General features: G+C 38.5%; 1 protein-coding gene across 1 annotated transcript in view; it reads left to right on the top strand.

The window, feature by feature from the left end:
- Nucleotides 1-3537: 3537 nt before the first annotated feature.
- The window catches only part of CCDC169 (coiled-coil domain containing 169), a gene marked incomplete at its 5' end in the record, with an annotated part of 31921 nt that continues 14339 nt past the window's right edge, over nucleotides 3538-21119 (top strand). The window contains 3 exon segments of the mRNA XM_054687738.1: nucleotides 3538-3565; nucleotides 10389-10499; nucleotides 10581-10621. Coding sequence (XP_054543713.1) covers nucleotides 3538-3565; nucleotides 10389-10499; nucleotides 10581-10621 — 180 coding nt within the window.

Genomic DNA, 21119 nt, shown 5'->3' with positions numbered 1-21119 from the left:
AAAGAAGATCTCACTAGCCTCCAAAAGGAGGGATTTACACAGCAGAGTAATATTTAGGCTAGATGTCTTTTTTTTTTTTTTTTAACAGAGGTAGATGGGAAGGAAAACTGGTTTTTAGATATTCTGATTCCAGTTGTTTAACACTATTAGTATGTTTAGTGTTAATTTACAATTCATTGGTTTGATATTTTGTATTAAGTTTTCCAAGATATTAACAAATACATAAGCAGTCTTAAGATTTTGGTGCTAGTGTGCGCTTTTGCCTTTTTCTATGTCTTCATAGGTATTACAGAGTACATTAAGAAAAGCCAGGCTTAGAGCTTGTTAGCTATAAATTTCATATTCTACTTTTTAAGTAAGTCTGATAAATAATGCTGTCCTCAAAAGAAACTATTTCTCTTGTCAAACTCAGGACTTGGTGTTTTTAAACAGACTACCTAATGAGTTTTGCTCTTTTGCATTTAGAGTAGCAATAGAAATTCTTAAAAGGGGGACATTTCATTGATTTTTTTTTTCTGAATAGCTTGTCTTCAGAAATTTTCTTTATTCACCACATATTTTAAAGACCCAGTTAATCTTTTTTTAAAGATTAACTTTAAAAAAATCTTTAAGGGCCTCCCCAGTGGTGCAGTGGTTGAGCGCTGGGTTGCGAAGCTGCCCGCGGTCTCTGCTGCACTGGTTTGATCCCCGGCTGCTCCCCGGCCACGGAGGAGGGTCCCACATGGCGCGCAGACCTCTCCTGCCATCCGCTTCTCCCCTCAGCAGTGTACTTCGGTCCTTCTGCCTGCTCTGCTCCTCGCTCTGGCTCTGGTGAATTCTCTCACCCTCCCGCACTTCTGACTGTACCTAGTGCATGTATGAACAAACAAACAAATAAATAAATAAAACATGCCTCTATTAAAAAAAAAATCTTTAAGAACACAGGTCAGAAGACAAGAACCGCAAATGATGTCTTTAATTGTATTCAATGCAGAAGTTGTCAATGTGGTTTGATCACTCTTGGAGGAGATATTCATTCAGTGACTTCATAGAAGAGGAAAGTATTCATTCCACCACCATCCTTCTCCCCACATCTCCATCCCTATTCTGTTCAAAATTGGAAGGCAAATTTGGAAGCCAGTTGAAGAGTAAATTGCTAGAATGCTATAAAAGAAAGAAGATAGAAGATAGAGTTCTGCAATAAGGGTTTGGCCCCAGCATTTACATGTTTAAGAAGCTCCAAAGACAATATCCCTAATTAATAAAAACACTACTATTTAGGGAGTTAACTGAGTTGGGTGCTAATTAATGAGGCTTTGGTAGGCAGTTTTAGAAAGTAAGGTTTTTGAGGTACTGTGTGACAGTGTAGCTGTGGAAGTAGCGTCAAGTGATCAGAGTTGCAAGTTAAAGTGCAAAATTGACCTGTAAGCCTTGGTCAGTGGAAAGGTCACTCACTAAAGCAGACACAGTGAAAGTCTGTGTGAAGCAAGGAGGAGGTAGATCATATTTACACTAAGAATGTGAGCTACACAGGAGTGGGTTTTTACACAAGAATAGTAGAGGTGGTAATCTGGTAGTAGCATTAGAAAAGGAAAGAATTCTTGACCCATCTAACCCAAAGGACCTAGAAGTTCCACAGAGAAACCAGAAAACAACAAAAAAATCAACTCTTGCCTTTTGATATTTTTAAAAATATGGTTTAGGTGTGAATCAGAAAGATTTGGAAGAATATATAATAGATGACTACTGCTCTACCTGTCCCAGGCAATCTCACCCTTTACCCCTCGTTCTATCAGAGCTCTGGGGGAGAAGGGGGCACTGTGCCACCAAGGTAGAGAATAGACATGGTGAGTGTCTTAAGAGGAGATGGGCACTTTGCTTCCCACAACCTGCCTCCGGCTGAACACAAAAGAGTAAAGGCTTTCCTCCATGTCACATCACTTCTTGATACAAGAATTCTTTTGTTAAATTTGTTTTCTCATACTGGGTTCTGTGGAAACAGTGAACATACTGAACATCTACAAACTTCTTTGAACATAATTACCCGTCAATTGCTATTAATTGAGCTGAATCCTCAAAATGCTTCAAATTATCTTTTGCTTACAAATTTGGTGGTGCTTTTGGATATTAAGCACACTCTCAATCTATGTTCTATTTTAACAATTCAATACTAAACTGTTCCCATGTATAAAACCTCCCCCAGTACAGAATCTTCAAATTTATAAACTCTATCTTCCCTCTTAGCAAAATCTAATTGAAGACTTTCCTTAACTCCAGCATCTATCTTGCAAACCATTCTATAGTCTATTTTACATTGTCTCATGTTTTTCTGCTACCAGTTTTCAAAAATTATGTTGTTAAGTTCCAACCAAGTGAAAGAAACAAGCATTGGCCAAATGTTCCTCTTACTTTTTTTTGAGCTTCCTTTTATCATTGCTGTATATAACCAGTTTATAACCACTACTTAGGGTTATTCCTCTCAGCACTGAAGATGTGGCAGTAAACAGAAGAATGGAATTCTTTGCCAGACTGCTTGTGCTGATTAGTCAGAAAATAGGGTCCCATGCTCACACTTCTCAGATTCAGATTCAAGACAAGAAAAATGTACCAGAGGGCCTCCCCTGGTGGTGCAGCGGTTGAGTGCTGGGCTGCGAAGCTGCCCACAGCCTCTGCAGCAGCTGGTTAGATCCCCAGCCCCAGGGCGAGAGTCCCACATGGCGTGACAGACCTCTCCTGCTGCGCCCCGCTGCTCCCCTCGGCAGTGTGTTTCATCAGTCTGCCTGCTCTGCTCCCCACTCTGGCTCTGGTGAATTCTCTCACCCTCTTGTGCTTCTGACTGTACCTAGTGCTTGTATAAATAAATAAATAAATCTTAAAAGAAAAAAAAATGTAGCAGAGTCAGAGATACAGCCCACAGAGGACATGTATTTTTACTCAAAAATGGATGGGAGTCAAGGATGATTCTAAGGCATACATACATCGGGAGTAGAATACAAAATTTGCAAATTACAAATGAAATTCAAAGTGGTAGTGTGCAGCTTTGAGTTATGTCCGTGGATAGTCCCCAGATTTGCCTATACTCACACTGTCTGCCCTGGACCCTCAAACTCTCAGTTTAGGCAGTGCTTCAAGTCTCGTTCGTCTTTGAACTCTCCTACCCCGAGTCTCTGGTGCGCAGTAAATTGACTCAAAGAAAAAGGTATGACCTTTCTGGGATTCAGCATTTTCTGAGCAGGGCTAAGAGTAAAAGTACATGGGTCAGTGTTGAAGCAGCCAAGGCCGTCAGTTCGTGAATCCCTAACACTCAGCCTGCGGCCGGCGCGACCCCTCACCTACCCCTGCCAACCCTGGGCAGGACTCGCTCCTTCAGTTTGGGGAAAGAAGCGCGATCTTCCCACCTCCAAAGGCACTTTTCTGGAGGACGTGTTCGAGGATGGACAGCGGGGGCGGCTTTAGCTGCACAGACCCCAGCTTGTGTGCGCCCGCCCGCGCCCCCCGCGCCCCGCCCGCGCCCCTCCCGCCGGCCCTTTCCCCGCCCGCGGCGCGGCCCCGTGACGCCATCGCCGGGCGCGGGGAGGCCGCGACGGTGAGTCCTCGGGCTGTGACGTGCTTTCTCCTCTGCTCGTGGGGGCTCTGCAGGGCTTGTGTTCTAAGCTGTGTAGGAGATCTTTGATCTGACACTATGGAGAAAGGAAGAGGCGACAGCTTCGATGGTGTGAGCACCGGACGCCTTTAAAAAGTTACTAAAAGAAATCCATAGAAAACCTAAATAAGTGGGGCCTCCCCGGTGGCACAGCGGGTTGAGCGCCGCGCTGTGAAGCTGTCCGCAGCCTCTCGCCCGCTGCTCCCCTCAGCAGTGTACTTCAGTCAGTCTCCCTGTTCTGTGCCCCACTCTGTCTCTGAATTCTCTCACCCCACCCCCATTTCCTGGCCTGTACCCCAGCTCTTGTATGCATAAATAAATCTTTAAAAAAAAGAAAACCTAAATAAAGGACTAAGAAAAAGACTAATTATAATAAAGTCAAAATCAAAATCAACAAGCAACTATAAATCAGACACACGGGGTGGGGGGGAGATAGGGATTAGGGTCAAAATAAGGGGGGGTGGGAATTGTATGGGGACTATAACCTAGATGAAAATGCATACATTTGCAAAAAATGAAAAATGTTGTAAAAAATATATAAAACTAAAAAATAAAATGCAAAAAAAAAAAAAAAAAAGAAAGCAAGAAATCCATAGGAAGTGAGTTGGAGAGCCTTGCACAGGCCCCAGCCCCTCTAGGGTCTCCACCAGCACTGCCTGTGCTGAGGTCAATGTGACCCCAGCAGTGTGATTAATATCCCAGTGGATCTGGCAAAATCTAAAGACTTTCATAGGAAAGAATCATTTATTTCTAGTCAAGCATTTGTTATTACAAATAGGCAGATTTTGAGATAGAATGTTTTACCTTTCAGTATCAAATCAAATGGGAGTGTATGTATTGTGTACATATGTGTTTAGTTTTGATACCCACTAAATTCAGGGTGTCTGTTCCAGATCTAAAGTTTTATTTAGTTACACTTCTCTTTTATCCCTTTAGAAGAACTTAAGACATGGTGATGTTTTGTGAAAGATAATGCCCCTCCTATGTACTTTTAAAAATATTCAATCTGGGTGCGTCCTATTAAATCTTTGGAACCTTGTAAGTTGTTTTTTTTTTTTTTTTTACCCTAACCCCACCTGCAGGTTCAGTTCATTCTGGTCTTCTATGTATCCCTATAGCATCTTTTGCTGTCCTCTGTTGTAGCTTCACACTATTTTAATGGATTGGTTATTTCTTGATCTTGTGGTAGATTATAAGTGCTCTGAAGACAGGTTCTGTATTCCCCGAGACAGTGAAGGATAAGAGCAAATTCCTTAGAGGAATCCTGGACAAATTCAAATCTAAGCTCTTAGCAGTCAATATCACCTTGAACTTGAGCAAGTTCATGAACCTCTTTAAACCAGTTTTCTCAGCTCTCATATCATTTTACAAATCTTTATCATACTTCAGGCATTTGTTACCAGGACTGAGTGAAAGGCATATAAAGGGCTTAATATTGACTTAAAGTCATATAAAGGGCGATTTAGCTGCTGCTATTATTGTTTTATTCACTTATTCACTGTAGCATCTAGCATTTTAGCGCAATGCATTGAACACAATAGACATTCAAAAATATGTATTGAATAAATTATTCTATCATTATAGTTTAATAATTAATGTGCTCTTTACTAATTTCCTAAATAGATAAGCTCTGGAATGCTGTTTTTGTTAATGTGTTTGTATTTTTTTTTTTTTTTTTTGGTGGGACCCTTGCAGACTGCTGGGGAATGAACCAGCGATTCAGAGGCTGCTGGCAGCCTCGCAGCCCAGCACTCAACCGCTGCGCCACCAGGGGAGGCCCAGGTTTTCCTTTTTTGTTTCAGAATGTTAGTTGTTACCTGTTGCCCTAACTATTTCTTTTCATAGTAATTTGTAGCTAATTTGCTGGGCTTTGAGAAACCAGATATACAACTTCTTGAAGTCATATTTAATAGTCATGTTTAATAGTCACATTTAATAGGAAGTCTATATGCACTAAAACCAAAAGCCCCCTAGGCTGCCAATTTGTGTCCTTCTGAAACTGGGTAATCAGAATCCTTTATTTGCCTGACTCCTGGTTCTCAAACATGCTTTCTATAAGTGATATTTCATAATAAATAGTTCTTGAAGTAGTGGTGGAATACTATGTATTACTTTTATCATGTTAATTTTGTTTTTTTAATTAATTTATTTATACAAGAATCAGGGTACAGGCCAGATGCGCGGGAGGGTGAGAGGATTCACCAGAGACAGAGCGGGGAACAGAGCAGGCAGACTGACGAAATACACTGCTGAGGGGAACAGCGAGACAGGAGAGGTCTGCTGCGCCATGTAGGTATCTCCCTGGCCAGCCGGGATCGAACCCGCGCTGCAGAGGCTATGGACAGCTTCACAGCACTGTGCTCAACCTGCTGTGCCACCGCTACAGTCTTTTAAAATTAACATAACTTCAATATAGTGAACTACACAAACATGACTGAATTATTAAATTCCATCAAATCTCAACAAATTCAGCTGTGTTCTTATCATTTAAAAATGTATTATTTAGCATGATGGTGTAGTATGGTTTGCTTTAATTTTGTTAACATTATTGTCTTTCTTTGGCAAAAATTAATCAATCAATCAATATTTCAAAGAGAAGTCTCCCCCAATGAATGCCCCTTTCCAGGGTCAATTAATAAATGTGACCATGAATCAAACATCTAGAATTTTTCGGTATTTGGTTTGATTGTATTTTTCTAGAACTGATCCTAAACAAAATCCTTCTTTGAGATTGCAAAGTAATTTTATTTTTCTGTTAAAAAGTACAATTCTTATTTTGTTTGTTTTCATGTTTATTGCAGGAGCAATGGTTTCATAGAGTTACGGTTATGGTATTTTTGTTTTGTTTTGTTGTTTTAATTTTTTATTATTTAATATAATTCTTACATCATTTTTCATTTTGCACAATGTATGCATTTTCATTTTGGTTATATTCCCCATACAATTCCCACCCCCCTTATTTTGACCGTAATCCCTTGTCTCCTCCCACCTCCCCCAGTAGTGTGTCTCTGGTCTACAGTTGCTTGTTGATTTTGATTTTTTCTTTATTATAATTAGTCTTTTTCCTGGTCCCTTACTTAGGTTTTCTAAATTCCTGCTATGAGTGAGGCCATCTGGTATTTTTCTTTTTCTTTCTGGCTTATTTCACTGAGCATGACACCCCTTCCAGCTCCATCCATGTTGCTGCAAATTGCATGGGACTACATCGAATTAAAGAGCTTCTGTACAACAAAGAGACAATAAAACCAAAACAAAGAGAAACCCCACCGACTGGAAGAAAATTTTTGCACACAACACTAATGATGAAGGACTGATCACAAGAATTTACAAAGAGCTCATGAGACTCAACAAAAACAAAATAAATAATCCAGTCAAAAAATGGGCAGAAGAGCTAAAAAGAAACTTCTCCAAAGAGAAAATGTATTTTAAATAATGATTTATTAATAATAAATGCATCAAAGGTATCCTTAAATAGACTGTTTTTGTGTTCAGAGGCATCAGGTATCATGTATTTTGCTATCAAGTTTATTGTGGCAGTCCAAAGACACCACTACATTTCTTACTTGGGGCATGTTCTAAATGATTCTGAACTTCTCATTGTATCAAGACTATTCCAAATGCTTGCTATTAATCTAGTATCAAATCTCTCCCCCCAAATTTGCTATTTTTTTAAGGATTTATTTATTTATGCATACAAGAACTGGGGTATAAGTCAGAGGTGCAGAGGGTGAGAGGATTCACCAGAGACAGAGTGGAGAGCAGAAAAGGCAGATGTACTGAAATACACTGCTGAAGGGCGCAGCAGGCGAGTCAGGAGAGGTCTGTTTCACCATGTGGGTCACCTCCCTGGCCAGGGATCGAACTCGTGCTGCAGTGGCTGCAGATACCTCATAGGTTGTGTCTTAACTCCTTGCGCCACCAGGGAGGCCCCAAACTTGCTATTTTTTTTAAATAGATTTATTTATTTATACATGAACCAGGTCCAGGCCAGATGTGTGGGAGGGTGAGAGGATTCACCAGAGACAGCAGGGAACAGAACAGGCAGACTGACAAAAAATTACAATGCTGAGGGGAGCAGCAGGAGAGACAGAAGGGGTCTGCTGTGCCATGTGGGTTTCTCTCTGGCCGGCTGGGGTTGAACCCACGCTGCAGAGGCTACAGCTTCACAGTGCGGTGCTCAACCGCTTGTGCCACCAGGGAGGCCCAAACTTGCTATTTTTAACTGTGAATTTTATCCCTAGTTGAAACATAATTTCAACAAAGACATAAAAATAATGCAAACATTACAAATACAGCATTTTTAGTAATACAATATTTTCAGGTTATCACAGAACAAAGTGTGGTAGGAAAAATAAAACTCAGTGTGGTCCTGTTTTAGAAAAGAACAGTTGACCTGACTTGTGAGATCCAATATCATTTTCTGAAAAGAAAATAAAAGGTATTTTAAATTTTATTAATCTCCATTTTTGTGGCTTCTCTTCCATTCACTTGCTAAGAAATCAGAAATGCCAACACAGCTACTTTGGTATAAATATAAATGTAAATCGGTGATGGTTCTGGGTTACATTAACTTATAGCCTTTATAAAGGGCTGATATCAAAGGCCTACAAAGAGCTCACACAACTCAACAAAAAGAAAACAAGTAACCCCATCAAAAAATGGGCTAAAGAGCTAAATAAATACTGCTCCAAAGAAGGCATACAGATGACACATAAAAAAATCCTCATCAACACTTATCAGAGAAATGTAAATCAAAACCACAATAAGATATCACTTCTTACCTACGAGAGTGACCCACCTTAAAAAAAATCAACAAGTGCTGGCAAGGATGTAGAGAAAAAGAGCCCTCTTACACTGTTGGTGGGAATGTAGATTGGTCCAGCACCTATAGGAAACAGTATGAAGGTTTCTGAAAATAGTAAAAGCAGTTCTACTCTATGACCCAGAAGTTCTTCTCCTAGACATCTACCTGAAGAATACAAAAACACTACTGGGCCTCCCCTGGTGGTACAGGCGGTTGAGCACAGCACTGTGAAGCTGCCTGCAGTCTCTGCAGCATGAGTTCGATCCCTGGCCAGGGAGGTGAACCACATGGTGAAACAGACCTGTCCTGCCTCGCCCGCTGCTCCCCTCAGCAGTGTATTTCATCAGTCTGCCTGTTCTTTTCCCTCCTCTGTCTCTAGTGAATCTTCTCACTCTCCCGTGGATCTGGCCAGATCTGGTACCCCCGTTTCTTGTATAAATAAATAAATAAATCTTTTTTTTTTTTTTTTTTTAAAGAAAATACAAAAACACTACTTTGAAGGGAAATGTGCACGCCCAAATAGTGTTGCAGCACTATTTACAATAGCCAAGCTATGGAAAAAATCTGAATCTCCAAAATAGTACATATATACAATGGATATTACTCAGCTATTAAAAAAGATTAATTATGCCATTTGTGACAACATGGATAGAACTAGAAAGGATTTTGCTAAGCAAAATAAGTCCGAAGGAGAAAGACAAATATTTGATGGTGTCACTTATATGTGGAATAGAGAAACAAAGGATCAGACAAACCCAACCTAACAAGAAACCCTAGAAATCTATCTGTAGAACCAAGGCTACCAGAAAGGGAGGGGAAGGATGAGGGGAGACAAACCAGAGAGGAAGGATCACAATGGAGGATTAGAGGTGGACTATGGGTGCTTGAATGGTGGGTGTGGTGTGGTACCAACACTGGAGGTCCTATGAAACCTTTAAAACATAAACAACATTCTAAACCAATGTTACCTAGTTGAAAGAAAACTGCTTTAAAATAAGATACCTGAATAAGTAGCTAGACACAAACAGTATTGCTTGTATAGTGGTTAAGAGGACACAATTTCAAGGTAGAGAAAACTGGGTTGAATCCCCACTTCCTCCTTCCTTTATTCGCTCTGTCATTTTTTTTTTTTTAAAGATTTATTTATTTATTTATACAAGCACTGGGTATAGTCAGAAGCACGGGAAGTGAGAGAATTCACCAGAGCCAGAGCGGGGAGCAGAGCAGGCAGAAGGACCGAGGTACACTGCTGAGGGGAGCAGCGGGCGGCAGGAGAGGTCTGTGTGCCATGTGGGACCCTCCTCCGGGGGCCGGGGAGCAGCCGGGGATCGAACTGGCACCACAGAGGCTGCGGGCAGCTTCCCAACCCAGCACTCTACTGCTGCGCTACCGGGGAGGCCCCATTAGCTCTGTCATTTTAAGAATGTTATTTGACATTTTTGAGCCTTGGGTTTCTCATTGTAAATTAGGCAACTGAGTTTATTAACTGATCAAATTAGCTAATATGTGTAAAGCATTGTGTGCTTACAGCACACCTTAAATGGAAGTTATTAAGTGGATTTCAGAGTATCTATACAAAGGAAAAAAATGGACATGACATTGGAAGGGAGGCTAGTACTGCTTAGGTTGTGAATATTTCACTTTCTATGGAGAGAAACATGTTCCTCATATTCCCTCTCACAGGACTACTTATAAGGATACACAGGGAACTAAGAATGAAAGGGTAGGGGGTAAGGAAGGCCAGGAATCCCAGTAGTGCCAGTGAGGCCTCTCTGTGTATGAATTTGTGACTCTAGTGTCTGCAATCCTCTAACATGAAAATGCTACTAGTTCACAGATTCATCTGTGTTACTATTAAAGTCAGGAACAGCAAAAGAGTAAATTGAGCTGACTAATGTGATTTTAATAAAAAATGGAGAAGTATGAGGTGACCTTATTTTTCCCCTCTCTCTTTTCACTCAGGTAGTGAATGGAAAACCCGTTTCGAGATACAATTTGAACTGAATAGTCAACTGGAAAAGCAAATTTTTTCACTCAAAAAGAAAATGGAAAAACTTCATGGGAATCCTTCAGGTATAGAAGCAGTGACAGATGTCTTATCAGTTGTGTTAAAAACTGATACAATATCAATTGCTCCTATTTGCTTTATTGTAGATATACTCTCTTCTATCCCTGCCTATGAACAAATGCAGGTGGTGAGTAAAAGATGGTTACAGGTTACACAAAAAGAATAATTGAAGGAAATTATGTCATCTTTCCCAATAGATTGTAAACAAAAGTTGAAAGACAGTGGCAAGGCCCAAATTAAGTATTTTGTTCAGTGCAGAGGCTCCTAGGATGTGAGGGATCCTGCAGCAGGTCTTGGGTTTAATTTCCCCCTTAGAAAAGGGCTTCTGTTACTGGTAAAAAATGTAAGAAAGTATCTCAGCAGGGAGACTGGGTAGCAACCTGAATGTATCTATTCCTAGTTAACACAGAAATACATATCTTACACCTATCTAAAAACATTCCCTTCCCAGTTTCTCTGGAATATACATATAGACACATTCACATTCTTATGTACACATACACATTATATATTATACATCCTATATTATATATCACATATTTGTATAGCATATATTCATATATATAAATCCAACAGCTAATAACCCACATTACCCTTTAACATGAAACTTCATTGAACTGATCTACCTCCTTCTTCCTTTGCAGCCCAGCGTTATCTTTCCCCCTTTGAGAGTTAAAGTTGATCCCTGATAAATTACTTAAGCTATGTTTAATATTTTACAAAGCACATTCATTTGTTTTCATCCCCATTCAAATACTCTCAAAAATGAGAAGGCCGAAAACATGACATAGTCTGGGTCCAGAATATGCTTAAAAACAGCCTGTTACTCAGAACTCTTGCTGAGCTTTTTTTCAGCAAGAAACATATTGAAGAATTCACAGAAAAACATGGAAATCTTGTTAAAAAAAAGAAAGAAATCAAGGGGACTTGATATGAAAATTAAGGCATAATATTCAACTGAACTGGCATTCTATATATAGTATTATAAATATAATTATATTATTATATATAGTATTATATTATTATATAATACAAATTTTTTCTTAATTAAATGTATTAACATTTGATTAATACAAATTAACACAAATTAATTTCATGACTATTATCTGAGTCTTGCAACAATCCTGTGAGGTAAAATTTAATAGTATTCTCTTTAAGATATGTGGTGGTAACCTTAAAGAAATTAAGGGATTTGCTCAGAATGAAGTCTGGGAATATGGTAGTAGATTTACTCCCTCTAAAAAGACCTATGACCATTTAATTACACCATCCTGTGCCAATACCTCTTTTATGCCGTTTATTAGATAACATGTTTTTAAATACCTATAATTAGACCACTAATTTGATTGCTGCAGTCCAAACATCCTGAGGACTAAAGCATCTATGGAGATTGCTCTTTGAAATAACTGCAAACTTCTAGTGAAAGAAATAGAAAACGATTTATTATTTTGTCAATAAAAATTGTCAGAGAAATCAGCAATTTTGCACTTCTTTTTGTTATTTTAACCAGATATATCCTTATTTCTATGTCTTAGAAATTCAAGAAATAATATTTTTACCTCCATTAGAAAAACGGCAATTTTTTTTGGTCTGCCATGGGGTTATATTGCCACCTTGTGGTCTTAAAGAGGGTCTACAAGGGCTATTTTGAGCTTAGCGTTTAATGATAGGTAGAGTTGTAATACTACTTATAAAATAGAAAATACCACCTACAGAATATATGATGTTCTTGCTGCCTACTTCTTGATAGTCCTCCCCCAGTCCTCGTTCAATAAACTGGATGTTATTAGCTTCATAGAGAGCAGTGAGTGCAGGTGTGGCATGGTAAAATACTTCATAGCATAACCAAGAATATTTAATTGTTTTTCGAACTGCTGCCGTTGACTATTTAACATATTCATGTTGACAAAAACTACTTATTTTCCTTGATGAGTTCTTGTAACACTGAAAGAAATGGTGGTTCTCTAAGAGGTTGAGGTCAGGAGACAGAGAATTACATTTCTCTTCAATGAAGTACAAAAGTAATATTAGAAGAACTAAGAGCCGGGGCACATTCCAAGATGAAAGAGAAGGTAATCAAAATCAGATTCTTAAGGAACTGATTTCCATTTGCTGGGCAGGAACCAAGCATGAATAATTGGGTATTCTTACACAGTGGAATCCAGGAGGGGTTGTCTGAAAGCAGGGATTAGGAATGTAACCAAGGAGTTTGTACTGGAAGAAGCCAAAGACTGAGTAAAAAAGCTTTGGGATCCTAGAGTCCTCTATCCTGTTAAGAATTATCTCTTGTCTACGGACAAAGATATGCCATCTCATTCTTCATATAATAACAATTATTTGTAAAATTCAGACATGCACTATGTAATGCAAACATTTTTAGTTTTCTATTAGATTGATTAGAGAAAAGGGATTAAATTTATTGTTTTGTGGGCAAGTCTGAATTCGAACATTATTTGTAAATTTACTGATCCTTTAGCCTTACTGGAGATCATTTAGGCATATTTATGACACTGATGTCAGTTGTTTGAATGCTAAGTTTTAATAACTTCAAATTGAAGATTTGCTTGTGGACAATAAAAGGCATGGACACTAGTTTTTGGCCAGTATATGTGTAAGTTTTTAAAATGTTATTCAAAAGAAAAATAAGAAATGTTAAAAATGTTATTTTTTAAAGTGGATCATTAAAACAGGTTTGCTTTTTATTTTAGGAAAAGTATTCACTTAAGGGAGAGAGAAGTTCTGATCCTTGTTCTCATACAGACTAGCTACAAACCCTAAACCTTCTTGAGTATTACTTTTCACATTTGAAAGTAGCATTGTATGCATAAATAAATAAATCTTAAAAAAATAAAATTTATAATAAAAAAATCGCAAAACTTTTACTTCCCTTGAATTAACTGGGCATACATTTTCTAGTCCCTTTTATTTGCATCTACAAGACAATATTCCTAATATTCCTCCCAGGAATTCCTATCCATGTCCTACAAAGATCTCTATGCATTCACTGAAATCTAGAATCTGTTTTCAGTATTCCAAATAAGTAAAAGTGAAGGCCAATTAGGTGGTGTCATCTCTAATGAGCCATGACTATTTTCCAGGTTCTCATTTCTTTTTCACTGGACTTCAGTCTTCTTCATCAGACACCAATTAGGAAATGAAACTAAGGATTCAGTCTTTATGGTGCCTTATGTGCAGCCCACGAATGATTCCTCAGTAGCATTTTGAGTAATCTTTCAGTGTTTTGCTCTCTCTAGTAGCACATGGCAGTGCATGCCTTTTTCTCTTGGATTAGCTTATTTAGGCCAACTCATAGTGCCTGTGATGCTGTGCCACAAACAGGGAAGAAAATTTGATTGGCCGATCTATTTTTCTACTTGTCTATCCTATCCAGCACTGCCATGGCCTTAGTTGATGATTAGTATATAGAGTGCGGTTCTTTTATTTTGACTCTTTAAGAATCACTTGAATAACTTATTAAAAATATATATTCTGGGGCCTCCAGTGGTGGCGCAGCGGTTGAGCGCTGGGTTGCGAGGCTGCCCGCAGCCTCTGCAGTACCAGTCCGATCCCCGGCCACCGGCGAGGGTGCCACCAAAAAAAAAAAAATATATATATATAATATATATATATTTATATATATATATTATATATATATATATATTCTGGGCCTCCCTGGTGGCACAGGCCATTGAGCACAGTGCTGTGAAGCTGTCTGCAGCCTCTGCAGTGAGGGTTTGATCCCAGCTGACTGGTGAGAAGCCCATATGGTGCAGCAGACCTCTCCTGTCCCGCCCACTGCTCCCCTCAGCAGTGTATTTTGCCAGTCTGCCTGTTCTGTTCCCTGCTCTGTCTCTAATGAATCCTCTCACCCTCCCATGCATCTGGCCTGTACCCTAGTTCTTATGTAAATAAAATCTTAAAAATAAATAAATAAATAAAAATATATATTCTGAGACTTAGACTCAGAGACTCTCATATGGAAGGTCTGAGGTAAGGACGCAGAAGACATTTGTATTTTTTAGCAGACATTTCAATAGGTGTTATTGCAGAGCACAATTAGAAAGAAAGAGATTGGGGACCTATATCCCTCAGCGAAGGGTGTGCAGGACAGCCTAGCATCACTTACAACAAGAGTTACTATAAAGTCTTTGTCAACAAGTTCTGTTGTGTCCCTCAGTCCCTCACTATTGCAAAGTGGAAATCCTGGAAATCTTTGATTGTTTCAAGATCATCAAATTGGTGTCCCTTATTTCAGTCTTTCTGGACTACTATAACAAAATACCTCAGACTGGGTGACTTATAAACAACAGAAATTTATTTCTAGGAGGTTGGGAAGTCCAGGGACATAGTGCCAGCAGATTCAGTATTTGGTAAAAGCAACCTTTCTGGTTCAGAAATGGCATCACCTTCTGTGTCCTCACCTGGTGAAAGGGGTTAGGGAACTCTGGTCTTTCTCATAAAAGCATCAGTCCCATTCATAAAGGCACCTTCCTCATGACCTAAGCATCTCCCAAAGGCCCCACTTCCTAATATCACAATATGAATTTGTGGGAAACACAGACATACAGACTTTGTCACCCTTGTCTCTCTCTGCTTCCTATTTTCCCATCAGTGCATCCCTCCTTATCTGTACCCTGACAGTTTGGAACCTTCAAGGCAGCCTCTGTCAGCTCAGAAGATCCTGTTCTTGAAGCCAACAGGACTAATTGACATGGGTGGTGGTGCAGAGACAGAGATACATTTTTCAGGGAGATATTTAGTCTCACCTCAAACATCCTTTAGAGGACTGTCAATCAATTTGTAGAAAATCAATTCAAAGAAACCCAATTTGCTGAAATCCAAATCCTTGTATATATTCTTCTGACAGTAATCTTAGTAGCATTTTGAGAAATTTTCAATTTGCTAACAACTAGGATTTATGGAAATAGCTTAGCATTTAGTATAATCATTGAAAAATATATTCAGAAAAAGAATATGTTCAGGTTATAAGTTCACATATATAAAGAGTTCTCCTAAAAGCAAGTTTTGGGTTAATTGGATAATTTGGAATCCTAGGTAAATATGGCCTCACTGCAAATTAATTCTTTGATAAATTGACTTTTTGAAGTATTCATTTTGAGATCATTGTCTAGTTTCCCTTCTGAAGTACATTTTAGCTTTCCAAAGGACATAAGTTCCCTTTCTTTTCCTTGCTTAGCAGGAGATGCTTGAAGGAAGAGATGATTTTTTTATCTCTATCATGCACTTGGCCCTTTTAGTCTTCAGTGAAAGAAGCCTCTCCTCATTCTCAACTTTTCCTCATTTATGCTCCACTATGAGATAAGAGAAAATATATATTGGCCTCTGCCCCTAGTTCCTGACACAGGGCTCCTGAAACTTTTGTGATTTCCTAGGTGATAGAAGTGTCTTTTTGTTCTAATGAGCAACACTAGGTGGGTTCCTGGATATAGGCTGGTCCCCATGCAAACTAAACTGTGATTAGAAGCTTTGAATTATCAGCTTTACTTCCCATTTCTCTTGAGAAGGAAGAAAGGCTGAAAGTGGAATTATTCATTGGCCATGCCTATGTGATAAGGTCTCAAAAAATTCCAAAAGTATGGGTTTTGGAGACCTCACAGGCTGCTGAGCATGTGGAGAACTGGGGAAAATGGCACACCTTAAAGGGCTCTTTCTCTCTACATTGCTCTATGATCTTTTCCAGATAAACACAATCTGGATATTCATCTATATCCTTTATCATAACCTTTTATAATAAACCAGTAGTCCAGTAAGTAAAATGTTTCTCTGAGTTCCATGAGTGCTCTAACAAATTAATCTAGCCCAAGCAGGGGCTCATGGGAAACTGATTTATATAGCTAGTTGACCAGGCATACAGGTAACAATGTAGACTTGCAGCTGGTATCTGAAGTTCAAGGAGGAAGTTATGGGAACTTCCAATCTGTAGTTGGTTTAGTTAGAAGTACAGGTAACCACCTAGGACTGAACCACCTAGGACTGAACTCTTAAATTTTGGAATCTGATCCTATTTCTCCTTTTTTTAAGATTTATTTATTTTATGCATACAAGAACTGGGGTGTAGGCCAGAGGTGCAGGGGGTTGAGAGGATTCACCAGAGACACAGTGGGGAGTAGAACAGGTGGATCTACTGAAATACACTGCTGAGGGGAGCAGCGGGCAAGACAGGAGAGGTCTGCTGTGCCATGTGGGTTGACTCCCTGGCCGGGGATCGAACTTGTACTGCAGTGGCTGCAGATAGTTTCATAATGCTGTGTCTTAACCCCTTGCACCACCAGGAAAGCCCTGACCCTGTCTCTTGGTAGATAGTGTCAGAATCAAGATGAATTGTTGGATAACCAGTTGAAGTCAAGAATGGCTTGTTGTAGGTGTGGGGAACCTCTCTCTTCCACATGGAAAACTGGTGATCAGGACAGCCAAAAGAGCCACACAGTGGCTTCCAACTCTTTACTCATTGTCCAGCTTTCATCTTTTGTTCATCCTGATATCTCATGCTATTTCTCTGAGTGTGATAATTTCCCTCCTTTGTTGTGATTCAGATTCTTCTTGTAATTATGCTGCTTCCTGGGGTCCTGCACAAGCACCCAGCCCACTTGGACCTTCCTGAGAGTGGTGACCTTAATGCAGCATCCAATCTGTCATGGTTCCACTGGGCTCACTCTGGTCATTGTCACCGTCAGAACATTCTTAGAAATTTTGTTTCATAAGTCATGAGTATATATATTAGAACTAGATAATCAGGCATTAATACTAATAACCCCCGAACACTATTGAGATCCATAAATATATTTGTGACTAAAATGACATAATGAAAACATTAATGAAGGCATGTTGGATTCTCGAGTGCAATAGAAACAAAGGAAGAAATGGAATTCCCTCAGCTATCTGATTGGCGGTAGATCTTTAGAGTCTATGAACTGCTTCCTGAGGTATTCAGACACAGACATGACCAAGTTTGTATTCCCCTCTAAGATCAGAATGGTCAATTTGGCGAGAGTTGCAGCCTCAATCAAACAGATCTTATATAACGCTACTAACAGTGTTGTCCACAAGGGGGCACTTGGTACTTTATCATGCAGGATGCTGTGTTCCTTCAATGGCTACCGTTGAAAAGTATTGCATATCAAGTCGCTATATTTAACTAACTGTATTCTCATGTTTTTCTTTTGTAAACATTCAGGAGAGTGACTTTTTTTACTTGTAGTTTTTAATGTGTTCTTCGGTATAGCAATTACCATTATTTCAAAAAATAGGTGGCCAAGAGAGCTTCCTTTGCTATTTGTGATAGAGAAAAAGGACTGTTTTTTTAAACCTAAGTATATCTGATTTCAGGTATGTAAATCGTGTACTGAAATTTCTTATTTTTACTTTATTGGTTCAACTTACTGTTGTGAAGTCACCCTTTACAAGCAAATTAAAGCAAGAACATAGGTGAAATATGACACTACCAGGAATGTTAAGAACTAATCAGTGTCAAAAGATACAATAGCTCTTATATGAGAGAAGAATTAATTTTGTGTGTGTGATTATCTTTGGTTAATTTCATTTTCCATTTAATTATACTTTAGTATATGTTTCCAGCCTATGGGTTTCTAGTCTGTGACTTCTAATTGTATAATCAGATAAAAACAGCTGCTGGGGAGATCAAGAACATTATTGAATCAAGAACATATTATGAATCTTCCCATGAACTGGAAGTGATGGGATGAGAGAGTTATATGCCCTCTCGTAAAATCATTTAAAAATGTTTAGTCATTTTGGAGTCAGTAAAATAGTCAAATCTAGAATGAACTTTAAAATTATTGTAGAGATATATTTAATATTAACAGTTTTAAAGAATTCTGATGAGAATAATGATTTTATAAATAATCACAAATATCTTGCTTTAAATGGATCACAGTATGTCATACTAATGAAGTTTTCACAAAATGCAAAATGTGTTCTTGTTTTCTCCCTGGGACAATTTTTTTTTAATAATAAATTTTATTTTTATATTCCCCATACAATTGCAACCCCCCCCATTCTGACCCCAATCCCTCCCCTCCCGCCCCCCCACCCCCAAAAAGTGTCTCTGGTTCATAGTTGTTTGTTGATTTTGATTTTCACTTTCTTATAGTTATTCATTTTCCTGGTTCCTTATTTAAGTTTTCTAGATTCCTGCTATGAGTGAGACCATCCGGTATTTTTCTTTTTCTTTTTGGCTTATTTCACTGAGCATGATCCCTTCCAGCGCCATCCATGTTGCTGCAAATTGCATGTGTTTATCTTTTTTGAATGCCGAGTAATATTCCATGGTATATATGTACCACATCTTCTTGATCCAGTCATCTATTTTTGGGCATTTGGGCTGTTTCCAAAGCTTAGCTATTGTAAATAGTGCTGCTATAAACATAGGGGTGCAGGTGTTCTTTGGAATTGATGTTTCTGTGTCCTTTGGGTAAATACCTAGGAGTGGAATTGCTGGATCATATGGAAGCTCTATGTTTAGTAGGTCCAGAAATCTCCACACAGCTCTCCATAGTGGTTGGACCAGTCTGCACTCCCACCAACAGTGCAGAAGAGTTCCTTTTTCTCCACAACCTCGCCAATACTTGTTGTTGCTAGTTTTTTTAATATGTGCCATTCTCACTGGTGTGAGATGGTATCTCATGGTAGTTTTGATTTGCATTTCCCTGATGACAAGTGATGTTGAACATTTTTTCATATGCCTGTTGGCCATTCGCATTTCCTCTTCAGAGAAGTTTCTTTTTAGCTCTTCTGCAGAAGCTCTTTAATTTGATGTAGTCTCCCTGGGACAATTTTTAACATTAATTAATAAATAAAGTCTTTATGTGTTTAGAGCACTTTTAGGTTCGCAAAAAAATTGAGAGGAAGATACAGAGATTTCCCATATACCTCCTATCCTACTGGTGTATAGCTTCCTTCATTAGCAACATCATTTACCAGAATTAACTTACATTGACCCATCATTAATCACCCACAGTTTACTTTAAGGTTTAATCTTGGTGTTGTATATTCCATGGATTTGGATAAATACATAATGACATAAATTCATCATTATAATGTATTTTCACTGCCATAAAATCCTTTGTGTTCTGTCTATTCATTCTTTCCTACTCTCCCATCCCTGGCAACAGCTGATCTTTTTGCTATCTCTATAGCTTTTCCAGACTGCTAAATAGATGGAATCAAACACTATATAGTTTTTACAGATTGAATTCTTTCACTTAACAAAATACACATTTCATTTTTGCATCAAACAAATTTCATTGTCTGGATTACCAGTTTATCCATTTATCTAGTGAGGGACATCTAGGTTGGTTTCAAGTTTTGGCATTTAATCAATAACACTGCTGTCAACATCAGTATGCAGATCTTATGAGGCCATACATACTCCTTTGGGTAAATAACAAGATGTACAATTGCTGAATTATATGGCAAGAGTATATTTAGTTTCGTAAGAAAGCACCAGACTCTTCCAAAGGGCTCTACCGTTTTGCATCCCATCAGCAATGAGTGAGAGTTCCTGTGCAAGGATGGATTGCTCCACATCCTTACCAGCATTTAGTGTCACCTGTGTTCCAGATTTGGGCCATTCTAGGGATACCTCATTGTTTTAACTTGCATTTTTCTGATGTAATAATGTGCGAAGCATCTTTTCCCATGCTTATTTTCCATCTGAACATCTCCTTTGGTGAGGTATTTTTAAGGTCTTTGGACCATTTTTTAATCCGGTACTTGTAATTATTGAATTTTAAGAGTTCTTTGTATATTTTGGATAATAGTCTTTAATTTGTGTATTTTACAAATATTTTCTCTCATTTGGTGAGTCATTCTGATTCTCTTCGCCTAGTCCTTCACAGACCAGAAGTTTTTCACTGTATTGAAGAATGGCTTATCAATTCTTTCTTTTATGGATAGTGTCTTCTGTGTTAAAAGGCATCACTATACACAAGAACATTATGTTTTCTCTTATGTTATCTTCTAAAGATTTATAGATTTGTGTTTTATACTTTGGTCTGTAAACCATTTTGAATAATTTTGTGAAGGATGTAAAGTATGTGTCTTCCCTCCTTCCTTCCCTTCCTTCCTTCCTTCCTTCCTTCCTTCCTTCCTTCCTTCCTTCCTTCCTTCCTTCCTTCTTCCTTCCTTCCTTCCTTCCTTCCTTCCTTCCTTCCTTCCTTCCTTTCCTTATTTATGTATTTTTGTATGTGGATGTCTGATCCTCTGGCACCATTTGTTAAAGAGTATTTTTACCACATATATTGCCTTAGTATCTGTACACAGTATTGCCATAGTATTTGCCTTGTCAAATCAGTTGACAAAAGACCATTTGTTCTGGGACCTAATTTTGGGCTCTCTATTCAGTTCCAATAAGCTTTTTGCCTTTTTTTTTTTTTTTAAACACTTGACTGCTGTAGCTTTGTAGTATACCTTGAAGCTATATAGTGTCAGTTCTCCACTTTCGTTTTTTTCTTCAATCTTATGGTGTCTGTTTTGAATCTTTGAGAATCAGTTGTCAATACTTATAAAATAACTTGCTGGAGTTTTGATTGGGATTGAATTAAATCTATAGATCAAATTTGGAAGAACTGACATCTTAATAATAT

Source organism: Talpa occidentalis, unplaced genomic scaffold (assembly GCF_014898055.3).
Source record: "Talpa occidentalis isolate TD23 unplaced genomic scaffold, MPIMG_talOcc4v2.1 talOcc4.5, whole genome shotgun sequence".
Lineage (NCBI taxonomy): Eukaryota > Metazoa > Chordata > Mammalia > Eulipotyphla > Talpidae > Talpa > Talpa occidentalis.
Note: the sequence above shows the minus strand (reverse complement) of the source record. Positions and strands in the feature narration are given on the sequence as shown.